Raw genomic sequence first — 21,837 nt, forward strand, 5'->3', positions numbered from 1 at the left:
AAGTTCAATAATTGTAATCTTCCACATTTGAAGACGTTTTCAAAACAGCCACGTTCCGTTACCCGGATTATCGTTGGGCAAAATTCCTATTATTATGTTTTATTCCGTACCACTTGTTTATTTTTAATCCTCGTATAAAAAGCACCCATTTGCTAAAAACAATCCATAAGCTGCAGCGCACTTATTAAGCTATGCATTCACGACTGCAAAAATGTCAAAATAAATCGAAAAGGCCAGCGTCCATGGAGGCTATTTCCATTTTAATCTTCCGTCGCATATCTAAAGTGCAATGATACAACTTTTTGAACTCTCCGGAATGCGTGCCGTATCACGTCGCATTTGAAGGCGTTTTCAAAACAGCCACGTTCCGATACCCGGATTATTGTTTTGCAAAGTTCCTATTATTATGTTTTATTTCCCACCATTTGTTTGTTTTCAATCCTCCTATAAAAACTACTCATTTGCTACATACAATTCTAGCTGGAGCGCTCTTAAGCTATGCATTCATGACTGCAAAAATGTCAAAATAAATCGAAAAGGCCAGCGTGCATGGAGGATATTTCAATTGTGATCTTCCGTCGCATTTCTAAGGTGCAATGATACAACTATTTGAACTCTCCGGGATGCGTGAGGTATCACGCCGCGTTTGAAGGCGTTTTCAAAACGGCCAAGTTCCGATAACTGGATAATCGTTTTGCATACTTCATATTCTCTTGTTACATTCCGTACCACTTGTTTATTTTAATCCTCGTATAAAAACCGCCCATTTGGTAAATACAATTCTGGCTGGAGCGCACTTATTAAGCTATGCATTCATGACTGCAAAAACGTCAAAATAAATCGAAAAGGCCAGCGTCCATGGAGGCTATTTCCATTTTAATCTTCAAAATTTTGGGTTTACTCTCTAATATATTTAATTTTAAAAAACGGCTTTATAGGCCATTATTACGCCCAACAGTTATTTTGGTTGCAATATGAAGTGAAAATCATTTTAATCACGCATGATTAACGCAAAGTGAAAGAATATCGATAGTGAGTAAAGAAAGTGATTACTAGCACCATAGGCCCTTAAGTTTATAGGCCCGTTTATAGGTCGTTCTTGCACCCATCGATCCAGAGGCCTGACTTAACTCGGAAAAAAAAGGTTTTTTGACCTCGAGCCGTTACCTATCTATATTCTATCGCTACCACAGTATACTCCAGGGTAAGTAGAATCCGAAAAGATGATGGGCGTAATAACGACCTATACGCCTATGGGTTGTTCTTGGTGCGGTGTTCTTAATTGTAATCTTCCGCATTTGAAGACGTTTTCGAAACAGCAAAGTTCCAATATCCGGATAATCGTCTTTCATCGTTCATGTTATTTTTTTTCCCCTATTTCTAACCACTTGTTTATTTACAATCCTCCTATAAAAATTACCCTCTTGCTATATAGAATTATAGCTGAAGCGCACTTAAGCCATGCATTCATGACTGCAAAAATGTTACCGGAAATCGAAAAGGCCAGCGTGCATGAAGGCAATTTCAACTGTAATCTTCCGTCGCATTTCTAAGGCGCAATGATACAACTATTTGAACTCTCCGGAATGCGTGAGGTATCAGGCCGCATTTGAAGGCGTTTTCAAAACAGCCAAGTTCCGATACCTGGATTATCGTTTTGCATAGTTCCTATTATTATGTTTTATTCCGTACCACTTGTTTATTTTTAATCCTCGTATAAAAAGCACCCATTTGCTAAAAACAATCTATAAGCTGCAGCGCACTTATTAAGCTATGCATTCACGACTGCAAAAATGTCAAAATAAATCGAAAAGGCCAGCGTCCATGGAGGCTATTTCCATTTTAATCTTCCGTCGCATATCTAAAGTGCAATGATACAACTTTTTGAACTCTCCGGAATGCGTGCCGTATCACGTCGCATTTGAAGGCGTTTTCAAAACAGCCACGTTCCGATACCCGGATTATTGTTTTGCAAAGTTCCTATTATTATGTTTTATTTCCCACCATTTGTTTGTTTTCAATCCTCCTATAAAAACTACTCATTTGCTACATACAATTCTAGCTGGAGCGCTCTTAAGCTATGCATTCATGACTGCAAAAATGTCAAAATAAATCGAAAAGGCCAGCGTGCATGGAGGATATTTCAATTGTGATCTTCCGTCGCATTTCTAAGGTGCAATGATACAACTATTTGAACTCTCCGGGATGCGTGAGGTATCACGCCGCGTTTGAAGGCGTTTTCAAAACGGCCAAGTTCCGATAACTGGATAATCGTTTTGCATACTTCATATTCTCTTGTTACATTCCGTACCACTTGTTTATTTTAATCCTCGTATAAAAACCGCCCATTTGGTAAATACAATTCTGGCTGGAGCGCACTTAAGCTATGCATTCACGACTGCAAAAAGTCGAAGGAAATCGACAAGCCCAGCGTGCATGGAGGCTATTTCAATCGAGGACACCACACGAAGAACAGCCTATAACTGGAGACCGCGTTTTGAGGAAAACGTAATTAAAGTTTTGTTTTTGATGTATTGCGCAGACTTTTCTATGCAGGTACCCTGTTTTGGTGTTTTTGGGTGACCTAACCCTTCCATTGTAGGATGCCGGGTAGATATTGCGATTTATTTTGGGTTTACAGTCTAATATATTTAATCTAAAAAACGGTTTATAGGCTATTATTACGCCCAATAGTCATTTTGGTGGCAACATGAAGTGTAAATCATTTTAATCACGCATGATTAACGCAAAATGAAAGAATATCGATAGTGAGCAAAGAAAGGGATAACTAGTACCTTAGGCCCTTAAGTTTATAGGCCCGTTTATAGGTCGTTCCTGCACCCATCGATCCAGAGGCCTCACTTAACTCGGAAAAAAAAAGGTTTTTCGACCTCGAGGCGTTACCTATCTATATTCTATCGCTACCACAGCATTGTTAAGGGTAAGTAGAATCCGAAAAGCAGATGGGCGTAATAACGACCTATACGCCTATAAGCTGTTCATGGTGCGGTGTCCTCAATTTGAGTTGTAAACTATGTTGTTCCAATGAAACCATTCTCATTATTTCGGTACATAACTGTGGATAAAAAATCAGATGACCCTTTTGTTGACCTTAGCAGACGGCATTCGTATTCCACATTTTATGGTATTTTTTTTTACATTTACACCGTGTGTAGATAAAATTGATGACAAGAATTCTACTTTTGTCATAAATTTCCGTTTTTTGCTCCATCGAGTGCTTTGGAGACAAAATGAGTCATTTTCATCAAGATGCAACGACCGTGTGTATTCCGCTAATTCTGTGATCGTTTTGGCGGCTATCCCAAGGATATTACAAGATGCAGCACGAAAACACCTGGAAGATGGCGAAGGGGACAAGATTCATCAGTGGAAATAAAATTCCATAAAAGTATGGTTCCAGTAACATCACAAGCAAATTTTCTGATAAACAGCAAAAGCAAATCCTGTTTGATCCAAAGGCTTATGAAAAGTTTCAGGACTGAAACCATGTCTGTATTTCAAGCAGAAGAAGTCACTGACACAAACAAAGTTTTAAAGGCCTTGGGAATGGCAAAACAGGGCGAAATTGCTGTCATTGTAGGAAAATATATTGACCTCCTTATCCTCTTTACAGCTCAGCCAAGTAACGTCAAGAATGCTTTCCCTCTAAAATCAGGCGAAGGTGAGACTCCTTAAATACTTTTCAACCGAGGCAGCCTTCAAAATGGAGTGAAAGCCGAACACACACTGCTCATTTATGCCATTAGTAGGTGTGACACAACATCATCACTCAACACCACCACTCTTCAGGCAAGTCAAAGTTAAATTTTTAGCAAACCCTGGAGAACAACTCAGCTTTTATAAGTGAACCAGCAGCTCAGATGCTTAAAAAATCAGCCTTAAAGCGAGAAGAAATTTCTAAAGCAGGAAAATAATTTTTACTCCGATTATATGGCTTCAAGGGTGAGCAGAGAAAACTTTGGCTGAATTTAGGTATGAAAGCTATGTTCCGACTTTTTTCCACTATGTACAAAATCTCGCTTGTCTTCCACCTTCAGAGGACGTTGCCACATTTCATGCTCCTATCCTCAAGTACATAACAATGGATGAGCATCAAGAAATACGCGTGTGACTTGGGGGTGGAAGAATAGTAGAAATGGCCTAATTCCCATCATTACCTTGAAAAATCCCGCTACGGGCGAAATTTTAAGCAAGATCTCCTGCAAGTAGATTGAAGAAAGTCGCGGCACCTGCGGTTTTTAGAAGGAAGGCCTTCATTGCAGCCTTGTTTGCGGGTATTGCCATGGCTCGTGCGAAAATAGTCAATAAGACGCACTTTCAATGGAAGAAGAAGGAGATGACGTAGATGATCCAGAAGATACTGAATGTTTGGAAAATGACTATGAAATGCAGAGAAGTGAAGAGATTGACGAGTGGATAGAACAAGAGGCAGTGAGGTGCAGAGGGAGCCATGACACGGTGTAAATGCATTATAAAATGTGGACATTGTAACTTTACTCATGACATCTGCTGCGGTAAATAGCGAGCGTGGATAGGGTGGAAGTTCGTGCGAATGAAAATTTTGAAGCTCCTCATCTGATGTTTTAATAATAAGTACGCGCCGAAATAATAAGAGAGGGTTTATTGGAACAACATCGTTTTCAACTCAAATTAAACTCATCATACTGCTGATTGGATAACAGCGCAGCGGTCGGCGCGCTTAAACTTAACGGACTCAAAAGTTTGACATACTATATTTTTGACATAAGCTAGCAATGCCTGTCTCTTTGGCTTGGTGGCGCTAATTTTGTCATCAGCGAATATACCTTTACGTAGGCACATCAAGTTTATGTCCTCCGGAAAATGCGCCTGTGGAGGACAGAAAAACTAATAACCAGAGAACGAAGGCCGACCGGCCGCACCCGGGCCATGAAAATGGGGGAGGAACTGAGGACCCTGCTGCTGCGCTTATACGGACCCCCCCCCCCCCCCCATCCACTGCCGAAAGCCCACATTCCACTTCTTGAAAGTCAAGAACTCAAAATTGCACTCCTTTTATCATTCATACTTACACTCACTACGATTTAATGATTAATTGCCTTGAAAACTCTCTTTTTGCAAGTAGAGTTACGAAAATTGCCTGACTTCAATAATTGCCTGAAACTTTGCAACGCTGTAACGGCAAAATTTTTCCCATAATACTAGTGTGCCTCCCCGTATCTTCGGACGGATCAGAGGTGCTTAGGTCTTCGGCCGGTGTCGGTCGACCGTAGTCTTCAATAAAACAAAGACAAAAACAAAGTTAAGACAAAAAGACATTTTTATTATAGGAATAATTATGTTTTTAGAGCTCCTTAATATTCAGAGGTAGTATGATATTTTTATGTTAAAACTTTGAAAATTTATAAGATAAAATGTTTATATATTATAGTTAAGTTATACTTATAGATTAATTAAGCTTTAAAAGACATCTATGTATGTCTATTAGCGACCTTTGTACAAGTTTAATTCGTGCAAATAAAAAAAAAACAAAAACGCTGTAACGGCATTTGTGATCATCCGATCTTAACCATCTTGGACTCGTTTTAATGGAAATTTTATGTACTTTAATTTAAAAATAACTACTTTTGCCGTAATTTCCATAATATACGAGTTATTTCGGTTTTTTGGCTGAAAAACGCAAATTTCGGCCATTTTTTCAAGATGGCGGCTTTGGCTTGCCTCAGATCTGTTTGCAAATATAAAATTCGGTATCAGCGATGAAAAATACATAGGAATAGCATATCAGAAAGTTTCCTCAGAAATTGTCCCTACTTTACCCCCTTTTGACTGGACTAAAGAGCGAATAAGCTCGAAATCGTAGCAGTCATGCACATTCAATTGTGGTAGAATTCAAGTGCATTAAAAGCCTCATTATTGGCACAAAGCTCCAAAAACTTAAAATATACTAATATATTGTTTGGAATTCTAAGATTAGTGAGCGTGGTAAATTTTTACGTAAATTTCTAAACTGTGTGAATGGTGGGCCCCCATTCATTATTTTGAGAAAATTAAGAAGACAGGGATTTCCGTATTCTTATTTATTTGAACAATCAGCTTTTGCATACATTTACTACTTTTCCAGCTGAAAACTTAAATGTGCAAACCTTCCAGTGTCAAGTAAAAAGTGGAGAATGTTATTTCGATATATATTTGCATTAAGTATTTTTGTGATACTTTTTTTACCAATACATCTATGTTTGATAGTTTTAATGTGAAAAATGGAACATCACCTTAAGTCCTTGTTCTATGTTGAGTTCTTTTAGTGATTTTTCCTGATGGATTTGCCTAAAATTTAGAATTTGAGAGTACTTTGGCATAAGATAAACAAATTTGAACTTAGGTTTATAAAACAATCAATTTTTGGTCATTTTGAACTTTCACCGGCGGCCATTTCGGAAATTTCGGTTTTTTTGAAAATCTAACGTCAAATTCGTTTTTCTCGTGTCAAAATACCCCTACATACCGATTTTTGCGCAAATCCATCGACAAATAACCGGTGTGAATTTTCGGCCATTTTAAACTTTAACCGGCCGCCATTTTGGAACGGTTTGAGATATTGACTTCGGGTTTACGCAAAAAGTTTTCTTTTTTTATGCTCTTTCGAACGAGCTATCACAAAGGGGGTCTTCCCATTTGAAAATTAAAAGTTATGGGGGCCGTTGCCCCCCAAGGGGGGCCCCTGAAAATTTTAGGGGGGCCAAAAAGTAGCTCCCTTTGACTTAGGAATATCCCCCAAGTTTCAAATCTTTATCTCAATTAGGTAAAAAGTTAGAGGGGGTGGAAGGGACTTTTGGATCACCCTGTATTTGAGCCGTCAAATAATGTAGCCGTCAAACACTCAAATGATATAGTCACTTAAGTACTCCATGATAAGGAATCGCAAGTTTGCGAAGCACACCAAGTAAATACGCCCTATCTAATCTTTGTAGAGTGTTTGAATACCTGAAACTCTAGAGATTGTGTCATAAAAATCAACTTCAAGTTTCATCTCAGTAGCTAAGACATGAATCAGAATGCTCTACTCAAAAACACTTTCGTTTCATTGTTTTTCTTTTCTCAGTTGAAATTCTCGATTTTGAAATGCAGTTCTTGTGAAATGAAGAACTAATTTGTAGTCCAGGCGGATCAAAATCCTACGAATAGCGGGAAAAATTGAGATACACGGTTTTACTGTTTTAAGGTATTCATTTGGGTTTAAAGAACGCCCACAAAAACGTCCCCATGAATCCGAGTTGTGCTTAACCCAGGGGAGGTGGAAAGGATCAAATAGGGGTATTTTCGGGATTTTCTTGACCTTAGCATTTTAAATGTTGGTTTGAGCGCAAAAAAATATTGTATTCAATTTGAACTATCGTGAAATGCCTAACAATGAGTGTACCTGAGACTTCGGACTCCCTAACGGCCCCCCTCCCCTCCAAATTACGTAATTTTTTACCCTAAAATCGGGATTTTCAGGTTTTCCCATTTGTAGTGTAATATCATTGGTTTCAATGCAGCAATGCTCATGTTTGCTTTAAGAAATCTTAAAACTTGCAACAAAAAGAGCTCTAAATACTCTTAGCTTTTCAATTCGCCTTCAGCTGCGTCCGCAGCAATTGTTGTTAAAAATATGTTGGGCGTGCTGATCTCAGCTCATTACATACTTAACTCTCTGAAGGCGTCTTATGTGCGAAAGTGGAGCACCCTGTTGGAGAGCAACAGAAGTGAGATTGAATGAATCGCTCAACCCCTACCTCGGTCGTTCTCCAACAGATTGCGCTACTTATGTACATAAAACGCCTTCAGTGAGTTGAGTATGTAATGAGCAGAAATCAGCACGCCATACTCATTCGTAACAACAATTGCTGCAGACGCAACTGAAGGCGAATTACTTTCGCACATAAAACGCCTTCAGAGAGTCAAGTATGCGCTGAGCTAAAATCAGCATGCACAACATATTCGTAACAACAATTGCCGCAGACGTACCAGAAGGCCAATTGGACTACATTTTGCAATTATTAGGAACTATAAATTCCGACCCGGTTTAAAAACAACGCATATGGCATTAGTTTCTCTATGCACAGACGTGTTTTTTTCAGATGAGACAGAATTTATAGATCCCAATTGCAAAATGCAGTCCAATTGTTCAGTTCAAAAAAAGAGTATGATAGGGAGTGTGCATGTAACAAAAGGTCATGTATTCGTTCGAAATGAATCGAACAAAAATTAGAAACGTGAACCACTCAACACCGATTCAACAGACAAGTAAATAAAATAGTGGATCGAATCTAATAGGAAACTTGCATTTACTATAAAATTTTCAAATTGCGATATCTTGAAATCAGGATCAGCCAAAATTTTGATTTTTCGCGATTTCATGTCCACACCTACCATAGACTGCAAATCGTTTTTGGGTACATTCTTATCCCATTGTTTTGCTTCAAGACCATTGTGAAATAAAATCATTAATCATTAATCAGAACAACATACCTTTCTTCTCCATCAAGAATATATCCATGGATATATCTTATGTGCGAAAGATTTGTTGAAAAACTAAATAACTGTTGATTTTTTCAAATCAAACTTTTTGCTTCACAGTTTGCTCAAATGCAAGATTACAGGCCGCATCAAAATACTCGTCGGCTACTGTATTACCATAAAAGTACTACTCGCCAGCAATGAAAAATAAAAAATGACGCAAAAATTCATTTTTGTCAGCTTGTACTTTTATTTACAAAATTCGGTTTTACATACATCAGAACGGGCTCCTCGATGAAGGAGTCCAACTCGGCGTTGATACTTTTCTTCATCCTAAAAAACTGCCTTAGCAGTTTATTCTCCTCAGCCTGACTCAAATGACTCACCTTATCAGCGGCCTCCGCATCATCACCCTCTCGAAAAGGGGGAGGCTCACCCCAGGAACTCGGCTCCCTCGGGTATCGTGGTCCTCGTGGCTCAAAATTCCCCATTATTTGTGGAGATTGACCAATAGGACCAGGTTTATTCCCGAACTGGCTCCCTTGGTTATTGAGGGCCATAGGTACATTTACCTGACCGGAATATAAACTTGAGTCATAAAGTCTCCTCTCAGGGACAAGTTCATTTGTGTAGTATACCCCTTGAGCTGGATACGACACCATTTTGTTAAGACTCTGCTGGTGTCGTGCAGGTCCAACACTAGGTCCAACTCCTTCACCTACGTATTGAATAGGTTCTCTCCTGAAAACTGGCTCAGACCTAAACTGAGCCCCTGTGGGTCCATTCCGAATTCCGTTCGCAGGCTGAGCTGGTGGTCCAGACGGGGTCCGCTTGACGAGGGTAGAGACAGGCTCCCCCTTTTTCAGGATATCGTACTTGTTCAACGACCAACATTTCCTATCGGCGCTGCGCTTGATGCGAATCGGGACCTTGGAGCGGGAATTTTTGAAATAGACCGTTCCCTTCAGCAACCGTGTTATCGACAGGAAATCGTGGATGGTCCCGTTTTCGTAGAGCGGAACGCACAGGTCGTCCACCTCGATGGCCGGCTGGTCCTCGGTCCACCGTTCCAAGTTCAGTTTCGTCGCGTTGTTGCTCAATAAAATTATAAAGAAGGTGTTGACGAGACCGTCGGCGACTATTGCGTTGGGGACCGCGAGTTCGATCTTACTTTTGAGCTCTTTTTGCGTTAGCTTGCCCTTATTTGACTCAGAGGTCAGACCTTTGTCAGAGGTCAGACCTTTGTCAGAGGTCAGACCTTTGTCAGAGGTCAAAGGACCGAGGTCTAAGGGCACGTTGACCTCCGCGTGGTGGAATGCGTGGTCGATCTTGTCCTTCAGGGCCGCGCTTGCTGTGTTGTTTTTCTGGCTCAGGTATAAAGCGAGGTCACTCAACGGCGTATTCTTGTTCAAGGTGTTGACGTCGACCTTTGGTAAGTCCGGGAACTTCAAAGTGCCTTTTTCGGAACTTCCAGGCTTCGGTCCTTTGACTCCGGGCCCTGATCCCCTTTTGGTGACGTCATCTGGTTGCAAGCTATCAGCGGGAAGGGGAATAACTTTACTGCCGTCGATAGTGACTTGGTTCCCGGGCGCGGTTTGTTTTTTAGGAGTCGAGACCTTCGACTGATTCGTGCTGGTTGTAGTTGGGCTTTTATTTTGACCTCCCGGTTTGGAACTTACTGGACTTGAGGAAGGCCTCAGGAGTTTCCCGTTGGGATCTCCAGAACCCTTTGCAGGAGCTTTTAGGTCATCTGATTGCACGGGTGGCTTTTTCTGATCTACGTGAGTGAGTTTAGATTCACCTGGCTTTGTGTCAGAATCAGAAACTGGTTTAGCTCCCGAACCAGGGCCGAAATCATCGATGATCGTCTCGTTTACTTGTTCTTCGAATTCCAGCTTAGTGTGATTACTGATGGAGACTTCCTCGTGATACGGTGAACCTCCGTTCGCGGTCGGTGGCAGCAAGGTGGTGTAGACCAGTGGCACCCCAGTCGTTATGTCGATGCCTTTTTCAGAGTCGGTGCTTTGATCGCCAGTTGAAGTTTCAGAATCGGTGGGAGAGGTGACTTCAGTTGAAGTGTCTAAAATAGAGCTGGCCGTACTTTCTGTACCTGAAGTTTCTGTCTCATCCGTTGTCGTTTCTGAGTTTGAGGTGGATACCTCGGTATCCAACCTTTTTAGATCAAAAACCGGATCTTGCGTTGTAGATCCTTCAAGTGTGGTTGAGCCATCAGTCGTTCCCTCAGAGATAGGACTAGAATCCGTCACCTCGGCTTCGCTTGTTTGCGTGGTGGTATCATCCGTTTCTGACGGCGTTTCAGTAACTTCAGTGCCTACTGTTGACGTTCCGTCCGTTGTCGCGTCGGTGGTCACCGTTGACTCGTCCGTTGTCACTGTTGACTCGTCCGTTGTCACTGTTGACTCGTCCGTTGAAATGTCGGTGCCCAGTGATGTGATCTCGGAACTCGCCGTTGTGGAAACGGTTAGCTCCGTTGTGGACTCGTTGACACCATCGAGATCCCGTTCGCCTCCGGTCGTTTCGGTCACATCGGTCGTTGCCTCGGACGTCGATTCCGTTGGATCGGTGGTGGAATCTGATGACGTCACTTCCGTCAAAGATGTAGTAGTCTCCGTCTGAATTATGAACTCAACATCCGTCGGGTGCTGAGTCGACGCGCCATCGGTCGAGTCAGAGATTATCAAATCGGTGACGTCAACCGTAGCCGTGGTTGAAACATCATCCGTGGTAGTCGATGAGTCGATTCCTGCTTCGTCGGGTAAGACCTTGACACCGGAAGGGTCAGTGGTCTCCGGGAACCGGTTTTCCGGAATGAAGTCCCGATCTGCGAAGGACGGAATTTGATCAGGAGTAGGGAACCGGTCTATTAACCGCCGGTTCTTCTGTCGGATGTCCTCGCGAATCGCGACCAGCTTTTTCAAGATATGCAACTGCTTCGCGGCGTTTTCGCATCGATTCTTGACGCTGGCCTCGAGATCGCGATCTTGGACTTCTTTCCGGATGAAGACGATGTCCTCGACGGACGGGTCCCGGATGATGTCTGTAATCAGGTTCTGGTCAACGAATACAACAGGGTTCACCAGTTGTCTCTCCAATGAGTCTTGATCCAGCAGTTTAGGGATCAGCTGTCGTTCTTGCTTCTCTTTCGCCTCTTCTTCTGCGTCTATCGCGTTTTCCGCTATGGCCTTTTTCGGTGCGTCGTAAGGGATGTCGAAGTCCGTGAAATAGGCGCGCGGTACGTAGCTACCCTGGCATGATTTTATGGGTGTTTTTTGGCATTCTGCTACGATCGCTTCTAGATTTTTTATGCTCGTGTCGGTGTTGTCTTGCGGTAAGATTTGAACAGCTGGAATTTCGTCCAGAGGGGGTGACTTGTTCAGCGGGTTTATGTGTCTTTTTTGTTTCTGGTTTAATCTTGTCTCCTCGGAGAGGTGTGAAATTCTTCTGTAAGCTCGTGGTGAAAATCTGGAAAATAAAAATCCAAAAATGAAACTATGCTGAAAAATGGAAGAGAACAAAGAATTTTCTAACCCCCATCGCCTCTGCTGAGTACCTATATACATGATACAAAGTTTGAAAAAAAATGAGCATCAATTAGTTTCACAGTCTACAAACCCAATTTCCTTCATTTTTAATAATTTAATTTTTATTTGACAAGTATAATAGACAGTGAAGTTTTTTCGGTTTAAGCCGAACGCACGATCAATTTCTTCATTTTCAAAGTAGTATTTCTCATTAGTCACTAACTGCTTATTCTTTTCGGGTCGAAAAATAAAACATGTGAAATCTTAAAAACTCGTCACGAAAATTAACGTAACTTATTATCAGTGAAAAGAGAGAAAATACACCTGATCAGATAAAATCGTAAATTATTCCACATGTGTCATTTTTCAACGCGATGGGTGAGATTTGGAACTGTGACAGACTTCCTTGTTTTTTCTTCGAGCAAGTAGGAAATTTTGATCCAAAAATGGGGTCGTGGTCGCCTTGAAATGACCGTTTTTGAGGAGGGGAAGTCATGATTGAACGGAGTAAATTCGGACGAACCGCAATATAAGTTTGACTCCTTGTAAAACTGGAAAAAGTACTCATGTGTAATTTCCTATTCACTGTCAACAGCGTGACCTGTCTTTGAAAGTTTAAAGATTTGAGATGAAAAACTGATATGCTCACAAACTTACCTATATGAACTATCCAACATTCGTAGACTAAGTGATGATATATTTTCGGTAAAATAGGCACACACCAGCCAGAGTAGGCAAAATGCACGTTCATTTTTCATTTTTCTGCAACCAGATAAAAAATTAACATTAGAAATCATGGACGAAAATGTACACTTTAAAACCACAAAAAATGCGCATTGAAAGTGGTGAGTTGTGCCTTGCGGTGAATCGATCTATCCGGCATTTAAACATGTGAAAAATGTTCAATTATTAGAGTGTTCCCTGGTGAGCAGAAAGTCCTCATTGCCCAAACATACAATTTAAACATCAATCAATCACATGACCCAAAATCAGTCTAAGGAAATAGCAACTTTTAAGCGACCTTTATGTGTCTACCTGTTCGTTAAAGTCTCCTTGGTAGTCCCTCTTAAACTGCCCACGTCCATACTAAAATAATACACATCAAAAAATCATATGAACCAGAATCAGCCTAAGGGAATTAGAGTTTAAAAGTGACCTCTAAGGTTTCTAGCTTTGCGTTAAAGTCTTCCTGGGAATCCCTCTCGTATACTGCCCATGTCCACCTGAAGATGCGCGGAAACATTCAGCACAGACCAATGGCCAATGGTGGTGGATGCAACTTAATTAACTTCGCTGTGAGATTGGTTGCATCGCATAATTTGAAGGCGAACTAGCGACGACTCTGTTCCTAATCGATGAGACGCTCCAACCGTTCCTCTGATGTTGCACCATCTACGTCATCTTGCGACGAAGGAGGGTTTGTAGTTTACGAGTAAAAAATATGCTTCTCTGCTGAAGATAAACGTTGTATAAACTTTTACTTTTTGCCAAATTTGCGTCGAAAAAACACATATTTTTGGATGAAATTTTGAATTTTTTATATCAATTTTTCAGAGAAGTTTGTTCGCAATTTTATTCAAACTTGTCTGCTACTGACAAAGAAAAATATTCATAGCTTCCTGAAAAATAGTACTTTTTCGAGAGAAATTTGGCAACATGCACTTGTATATATAGCGTTCTTCTTCGACAAGGTTATGCGTGTCTGTCAATTTATTGATAATTCCTAAAATATAAGTAATTGGTACCCAGAATACATTAAAATATTTACCCTGGTAAAAATTGGCAGTAGAATATGTGTTCAAAAATACCATACACCTACAGCCGGCTGTAAGATTTCCAATAGCTTCTATAGCCGGCTACACAATTTCTTATAGCCTCTTATAGCCGATGGCGACTAAGCAACAGCCAGGCGATAAAGTGTATGCTAAACGTTACTAATTACGGATGCTATAAGACTTAGTGAGTTTTTGGACTAACGCTCTCTTTTAGGGCCGTAGTATCTTGATTTACTTTTCAAGGAAAGCTCCGTACTTTTGAAGGATGCCTGCCATTCCTAATATGTTGGAGCGCCTTCAATTTCGTATGATACTGTGTGTGAAATAGTTGCTTCAAGCGCCGTGGCACGCTGCGGCGCGGCGGGCGGGCAGCCAGCGCGGAACGCGCATTGGCGCCTACAAACCTAACAGGGATACTTCACGCATTGCGCAATGCGTGAAGTATCCCTGTTAGGTTTGTAGGCGCCAGTGCGTCGCCGCTCCGCTTTGTGTTAGGCTCTAATATTTAATCTCGCCGAGTTAGCGTTTTTCAACTCATGATTTTGAAATGTATGCTCACTCCGTATGGATTATTCTCATTTTAATTCATGAAAAAAAAAATATGTATTAAAGGAAAATATAATGTGTGTTTTGTAAATATTAAGGTGATTCCGTACAAACTTAAGGATTTACAAAGCGCGCAAATTTCTACACAATTTCTCATAGCTTTTTGTAGCCGATGGCAATAATCTGTATAGCCCGGCGATAGGAACTATAGCCCGGCTGCATAATTTTTTATCGCTTCGTATGGCCCGGCTGTATGATTTTCTCCGCGTTCTAATGCCAGCTATATAATTTTCCCTTCTTTAGTTGACTATAAGAGCTCCTATGGTATTTTGAAACGCAGCTCCTATCGCCTATTTTTACCCGAGTAGATAACAGCCAATCAGAGGATGCAATTTAATAAATGTCAGTGTGAGTTGGGCTGCATCGTCAATTTTGAAGGCAAAATATTGGCAATTTTGTTTACATCTCGAAATAGATCCGCGCACAAAACTATGACAGCATCAATTTAAGAAATGAAGACAGAAAAAAAACTTGAAAAATCGTGGAACAGGAACTTTTAAAAGTCTGATTTTCTGGGTAAATAATTATAAATGGTGCAAAATAACTGAGATCGTTTTCGGTAATGAGGTATGTGAGGACACTGAATAGCTTCCCGTTGCTATTGCTTTGACTATCATGCTAGCGTTTAGTGCGTGATTTGACTCTCAAAACTTTTTTTTTCATGAGTTGGAGATTTGAATTTACGTGTCAAGAAATATTAAAAATCCTCGTTAGGCGTTACTTTCAGAAATTTTCGTTGCGCGAATCGTGTTCTGCCTGAAATTTTGGTTGGAAATTATGGTATCAGAATTCCTAAATTCGCACCATGTCTACTTCTACTGGTCCATTAAAATCCTTCGATTTCCAGAGCTGTCCCTAATTTTTTCACGCAAATTGAATTTCAGCTTTATAATCTTAAGGGTCCACCCGAAAACTCAGAATTGACAGAATCTATAACTTTGCCGTCCCATAAACCTTAGATCTATTTTTCTGCTTTATTCCTTGGTGTTCTTCTTTTCTCCTTTTTTTATTTTTCTCCTGCTTTTTTTCTCTTTTGGGCGCTTCTGGGTACCAGATGCGCCCTTTCCAACCGTTCGACTCCCCCGATGTAACATGTACTATACTACATGCCCTTTTGCCTTATGGGTAATGACGCCATTCTGGTACACCGGGAAAATTTGATTTTTTTCTGCATCTGGTATTCGTAAAAGTTTTCGTGAAATGTTTTGCTTTTAAGCATAACAATCTCGCACGGACGTATTACCTGGTTAAAGTATTTTAGGGCCTCCTTATGCTTTAAATACTTATATCCGAGGCAGTACTTTCAGATCGATTTGAAAATATTACGAACAGTCACGTGATCTCTTCATTTTAGTGACGTATTACTGTGCTACTTTGTGATTGGTTCATTTTCTTGGCGCAGCATCGACACGTCAGCTGTTTGCGGCATTGAGCGGAAGGTTTAAGGTTATGTCATGGACCAAGAGAATGAATAAGGACCCCCAACTCCAGTTAGCGGAGACATTAGCGCTGCCTATATTTTCATCCATGGCCGATGTCACCGCCGGCCGGCCGGTCCCTCTCTTCCCCGCGACCCGCGCTTCCCCGCCCCGCTGCTGAACTCCTCTTCACGCGGCCGGGCCCCGCTCCCCCGCGACCTGCGCGCCCTACCTCGCGGCGCGGCGTCGTGACGCCGCTGTCCACTAGATCGCGTTGACGCACCAGCTTCAGAGGTTCCGCCGCTCTTTCCCGTCGTCTGATTTACAGTGCATCCTTTATGTTTCCATTCACCACCAGTTTAACTTCATCACAAAGTTCTCGTGGAAAGTTTCAAATCTTCGCCATCGATCTGAAGTATTGAAGGGTTTTGCGGTTAATGAATCCCACTTGAAGTTCCATCTTCGTCAGTCTTCGGATACATAAGTTAGTAGTAATATGCTTTGTCAAAGAAGCGCCCTCCAACGCTTAGGCGTTGGAACTGCTTGTTTTTTTCTTTATGCGCATTTAAGCGTCCTTGTTGTAATAACCGGCTGGTAACAGTCTTAATTAAGCCCTATAAAATTTGCTAAATAAACCTTTTACTACCATAATGCTCTCTGAAGTAGGGACTTACCTCGCTTTTTCTTTCAAAAGTCAACTATCGAGAGGCTTTTAATTGAGTGACATCAACATCCCTTGCGATGAATCAGAAGCCAGAATCATTAAAATGTATTGAAAATTCGAGGAAGAGTTGAAACTAATTGACTGCGCTATCACATGTGCAAGCGTGACGGCATTAACTTCGAACCGTACGAATCCATTAAAAAATTAGTGATTTTTAATTCATCATACATTTACTTTTGATTTTGTTAAAATATTGCCGGGAAAAAAGTACTGGCAACACAATATATCGACGGTGAAACTACCAGACAACGTATTTCGGTTTGCGACGTTGTAGGCTTTCTGCCATACTTCTTTTTTCAAACGGAAAACTAATTCATGTAAGTTCTCGAAAACTTCCGTGATTTTTCTCTTCTGCACAAAGAAAATTTGGTGAAAATTTCCAGGAATGATATTCATCTGTTCTCCTTTAAAAAAATAAAATGGGAGGGGAGATTTTTAAACACTGCAAACGAGATACGTGGTCTCGTAGTTTCACCATCAATATGTAAATTATCAACTCGATTAGTGTTCATTAAAAGAACACGTGTGTCTTTAAGTATTTCCTAAGAGCAAATATAGTTTGCCTGCCGTTCAAAAGAATGTATTTTCAGTAGATAAGTTTTCAATAAAAGTATCTGATGGTAGTCACAAAGTTATGAACCAGTGGCATGGCGTGAATGGACCACTAGATAAGGTACGAATTTCAGCATTCTGATACATGTTTCTTAACCAAAATTTTACGTAAAACACGATGCACACAACGAAAATTACCGAAATTAACTCCTTACGAAGATATTAAATGATTCTTAATGCGTGAATTCAAACCATCCGCTCATGAAAACACAATGCTCTACGTGATTCACATCGCGCGCTAAACGTTATCATGATAGTCTCTGCGATATAAAAATCTGGCAACCTCAGTCTTGACGCTTTGGCTCAGTTATAGCAAATCGCTTATAGTTTGAACAACACATGGTGGGAAATGAACATTGCTCGATTGAGAAGCTTGCTGAAACCGTTGTAGTGGGCGATTTGACTCACGTAGAGTTTTGAGTTTCTTGTGAGCGGGCAGTTCAAATTCCTCGTAACCAATGTGAAATAAAAACGTTAATATCTTCGTTAGGAGTTGGTTTTCGTAATTTTCGTTGTGTGAATCGTTTTTCACGTGAAATTCTGGTTAAGAAACATGTATCAGATTGCTTAAATTCGTACCTTGTCTAGTGGTCCATAGCGATATATCGATTGATCTGCCATTCACACCTATGGAAAAGGATCAATAAACAGGGTGTTCGCAGCGAACACCTTAATAATCGATTCTTTACCATAGGTTTAAATGGTATAACAATCGATACATCGCAATTCACGCCACGCCACTGTATAGACTACAGTAAAAAACTAATTGACTTCAAGATAGAAGTAAATGCCGTTAGTCAAATAGTTTTTGCTCTTAGTCAAAAAGTAAGTGACCGTGGAGGAAAGGTAATTTTCTTTGGAAAAAATATCTTGTTCAGTTAGAGAATTGATAGAACCCATGTGGTTTAATCCCATTCTTAGAACCCATCTTCCATATCCGCATAGGGCTGAGAGCTGGCCGATTTTCTGCCACAAAAACTTTATGCTTATGAGCAGAAACTTTAAGTATTAGACCATCGTTAGTAAGCCCTGGTAAAAATTGGCAGTAGAATCTGTGTTCCAAAATACTATAGACCTACAGCCGGCTGTAAGATTTCCAATAGCTTCTACAGCCAGCCACACAATTTCTTGTAGCCTTTTATAGCCGATGGCGATTGAGCAATAGCCAGGCGATAACGTGTATGCTGAACGTTATACTAATTACGGATGCTAGGACTTAGTGAGTTTTTGGAATACTGCTCTCTTTTTGGGCCGTAGTATCTTGATTCATTTTGCGAGGAAAGCTCCGTACTTTTGATGGATGCCTGCCATTACTAATATATTAAAGCGCCTTCAGTTTCGTATGATACTGTGCAATACCTCTGGTGTGAAATAGTTGCTTCAAGCGCCGTGGCAAGCGGGCAGCCAGCGCAAAACGCGCATTGGCGCCTACAAACCTAACAGGGATACTTCACGCGTTGCGCAATGCGTGAAGTATCCCTGTTAGGTTAACTCATGATTTTGAAATATTTGCACATCCTGTATGGATTATTCTCATTTTAATTGATGATTAACAAAAACAACAATTAACAATGAATTAACAAACTTGATGATTTACAAAGCACACGAATTTCAACAAAATATCTAATAGCCTTTGGTAATCGATGGCGAAAAAGCAACAGCCAGGCGATAAAGTGTAAAGCCCGGCGCTCCGCATTCTACAGCCAGGTACATGATTTTCTGTAGCCTTCTTCAGCCGGCTAAAAGAATTCCTATGGTATTTTGAAACGCAGCTCTTATCGCCAATTTTTACTAGGGAGTACTTGCCGATTTTAACGCATAATGAGCAGATATCGTATTTAATACCTACATTTTCCGGTAATGGCCGGAATCTGAACCCCATCACTCTCATTTTCAGGTCCAACCTGAATGAACCTATCTATCGATGACTGAATGAGAAAATGCCTACCTATAAATACCTATAAATTATAAAAATATGAAAATATCCGGATTTGTTTTAATTTCTTCAAGGAAAATTAATCAGGATGTTTCCTTGGAATTTTTTTGCAATAATATTTAGAATGAGTATGTAAAATTTACTGATTCTCCTTGTAAAAACTGCTGTTTATTTTCTCTAAAAGATAAAATCTATGGGTATAAATAACTACATCGTTGCAGTCTGAGGTACGCATTTTTTGACTTAGCACTGGGTTTCTAATGTCAGCAGTGAAAGTTGTCATTCTCAAAACTCTGCGATTCCCTCACAGATGCTGGTACCAAAATTACGCTTTTCGCATATTGACTGTGAAACTCTCAACCCACGTATCTTGTTTGTGGTGTTTAAAGATCTCCGCTCCCAATATTCTTTTTTTTCTAAGAGCAAATTGACATCGTTCCCTGAAAGTTTCACAGAATTTTCCTCGCACGGAACAGAAAAATCACGGAAATTATGAAGAATGAACGTTGAGTAGTTTCCTTTTTAAAAAGTAAAGAATGACAACGTCACCAACCAAGATACGTGGTTTGAGAGCTTCACCGTCTATGTCGACGGTGTAAGTCCGCAATCACGTATCTCGGTTTGCGACGTCGCAGACTTCCTGTCATACTTTATTTTTTAATAAAATACAACTCGACGGCAATTCTTAAAAACTGCCGTAATTTTTCTTCTCGCCAGGAATATTCTGCGAAAACTTTATGGTATGATGTCGATGTCTACTCCTTTCAAAAAAACAAAGTAGGAGCAGAGATTTCCAAACATCGCAAACAAGAGACGTGGTTGCAGACTTACGCCGTCCATATGTAACATGCTCAGTGCACATAGAAAATTAACATTCATCAGCCTCTTTCACCCCTAAAAGCTACAAGCACGACCTTTTGCAAAGTTCAGTCGAAGTTTTTAAAGGGCAACCATATAGCATCATAGTAAATTTACCTGCAAATGCTCAATATTTTAGGGCGAGACTCGAAGTAAGTTTCTTATATTTCCTTTTTCCTCCTTATTTCATATGATCACAGCTTTGTCAGTCACACTCCGGACACGGCACAAAAGTAATCAAAATCATGGTTTTGCGAAATTCCGTTCGTTAACACTTGATAAAATTTAGGATGAAACTGAACACTTCAAGCACTAATGCATTCAACCGGTGCAAAAATTGATCAACGCACAATCTCTTGTCTTAGTGATGATTATTTCTGCAGATATTTGATTTCAGTTGGGAAAAAAATGGTTTAAAGGTCTGCAAGTGCTAAATTCAAAATTGAGATCCGAAAGGGGTCAAGACACGACGGACCGCTGAAGTTTTTCAGAGGCGTCGTAAACAATGAATGCCTCACGTATTCTGCAAACTGGCTCTGGTGGGCTATTGAAAACATGAGAGTATTACGTCATCTTAGAAATAATCACACTACTGATGCGCCTGATTTGTTATTTGACTCATCATATCGTGACCATGGTTGCAAATTTTGAGAGAGAATTTTCCGCTCATCCCGGCCGCAGCCGGAGCTCTGAATTTTTCGCGGCTGGCAAATTTTATTTCAAAATAGTTTCTTATTTGATTTAAGCAATATAGCATCGAACAGGTGGAATGGAGCGCATTTTTTCATTTGTAATATTCCGACAGGAATTTTTCATGCCACTGTTTGGACTACACTATCAAATTCCGGCTCAATTTCCGGACTTTGCAAAATATTTGGCTTTTTCTCAGGAAAATCTGAAAAAAGGCTGAAAGTTTTAACCCTGATACGTCTCTCCCTGAAATTATTGACTTTTTAAGGGGTAGCGAATCTGAAAAGGGAACATTCAAACTTGTGAAAAATTTAGCTAAACCTCACTAGAAACAAATCAAATTTTTCATAATCTCCACTTTTTTGGCAATATTTTTCCCCCACCTTAAACTTTCAACATTTTTCTTCCAAAAATTATGTGATTCGTCCCTCAAGATTTATTTTAGCACATAATCTCAGGATGATTTTAAAGTATTTTACAATGAGTATTACATGTTCTCAAATAAATAAATAGTAATTCTCAAAGTCATGCAGCTAAATATTGATTGGTTCAAATTAATATTTGTAGCTTAAAGAACAACCCTTGATTGTTGTAAAATATATGGGCTACATTTTCATAACGGGTTTGAGTATAAAAACAAATGTTAAAAGTATTTGATAAAACTCGTAGATAAACGTATAAAAATTATATTTTAAAAATATTTACAATACTTACATACAATTTAAAAAAAGGTTTTGAAATAACATTAATAAATTAGATTCAATCTCACTCAGCATGACAACAATAAATTCTTTGGAATCTTGATGCAGTTATGCGTTCACATCTCAACAGAATTTTCTGCTCGTGAAATTAGAAACTTGCAGTTCTTAGTTTAACCTCCGTGATGCAAGAAAATAATGTGATAAACTGATATTTTTGGCTTTTGTGCTGAGCACAGATTTCTATATTATTTGGACTGAGTTAAGCAGAAAGGAACCAATTTGGAAAAATTGAGTTATGAGTGGTTTGAACTCAACCATGCTCTACTATCTATCGCCAAAAATTCAAAGTTTTTGTTGAGCAAATTTTGCAGAAATTGAACTTGAAGTTTATCTTTTACATTGAGTCTTATGCAGGAGCCAAACTTTAAACGGTTCGATCCCGATGTGGCTTGGTTCCTTTCTGTTTAACTCCCTCC

The 21,837-nt window shown here is 40.0% G+C and overlaps 1 protein-coding gene across 1 annotated transcript; it reads right to left on the bottom strand.

The window, feature by feature from the left end:
• Positions 1-8,725: 8,725 nt before the first annotated feature.
• On the bottom strand, positions 8,726-20,676 carry LOC109036023 (uncharacterized). Its single transcript, XM_019049924.2, has 3 exons — positions 20,088-20,676; positions 12,699-12,803; positions 8,726-11,982 (listed from the first exon to the last, which is right to left on the bottom strand). The coding sequence occupies exons 2-3, from the start codon at positions 12,797-12,799 to the stop codon at positions 8,736-8,738; spliced, it is 3,348 nt and encodes a 1,115-aa protein (XP_018905469.2). The 5' UTR covers positions 12,800-12,803; positions 20,088-20,676; the 3' UTR covers positions 8,726-8,735.
• Between the last annotated feature and the right edge of the window lie 1,161 nt (positions 20,677-21,837).

Source organism: Bemisia tabaci, chromosome 8, assembly GCF_918797505.1.
Source record: "Bemisia tabaci chromosome 8, PGI_BMITA_v3".
Lineage (NCBI taxonomy): Eukaryota > Metazoa > Arthropoda > Insecta > Hemiptera > Aleyrodidae > Bemisia > Bemisia tabaci.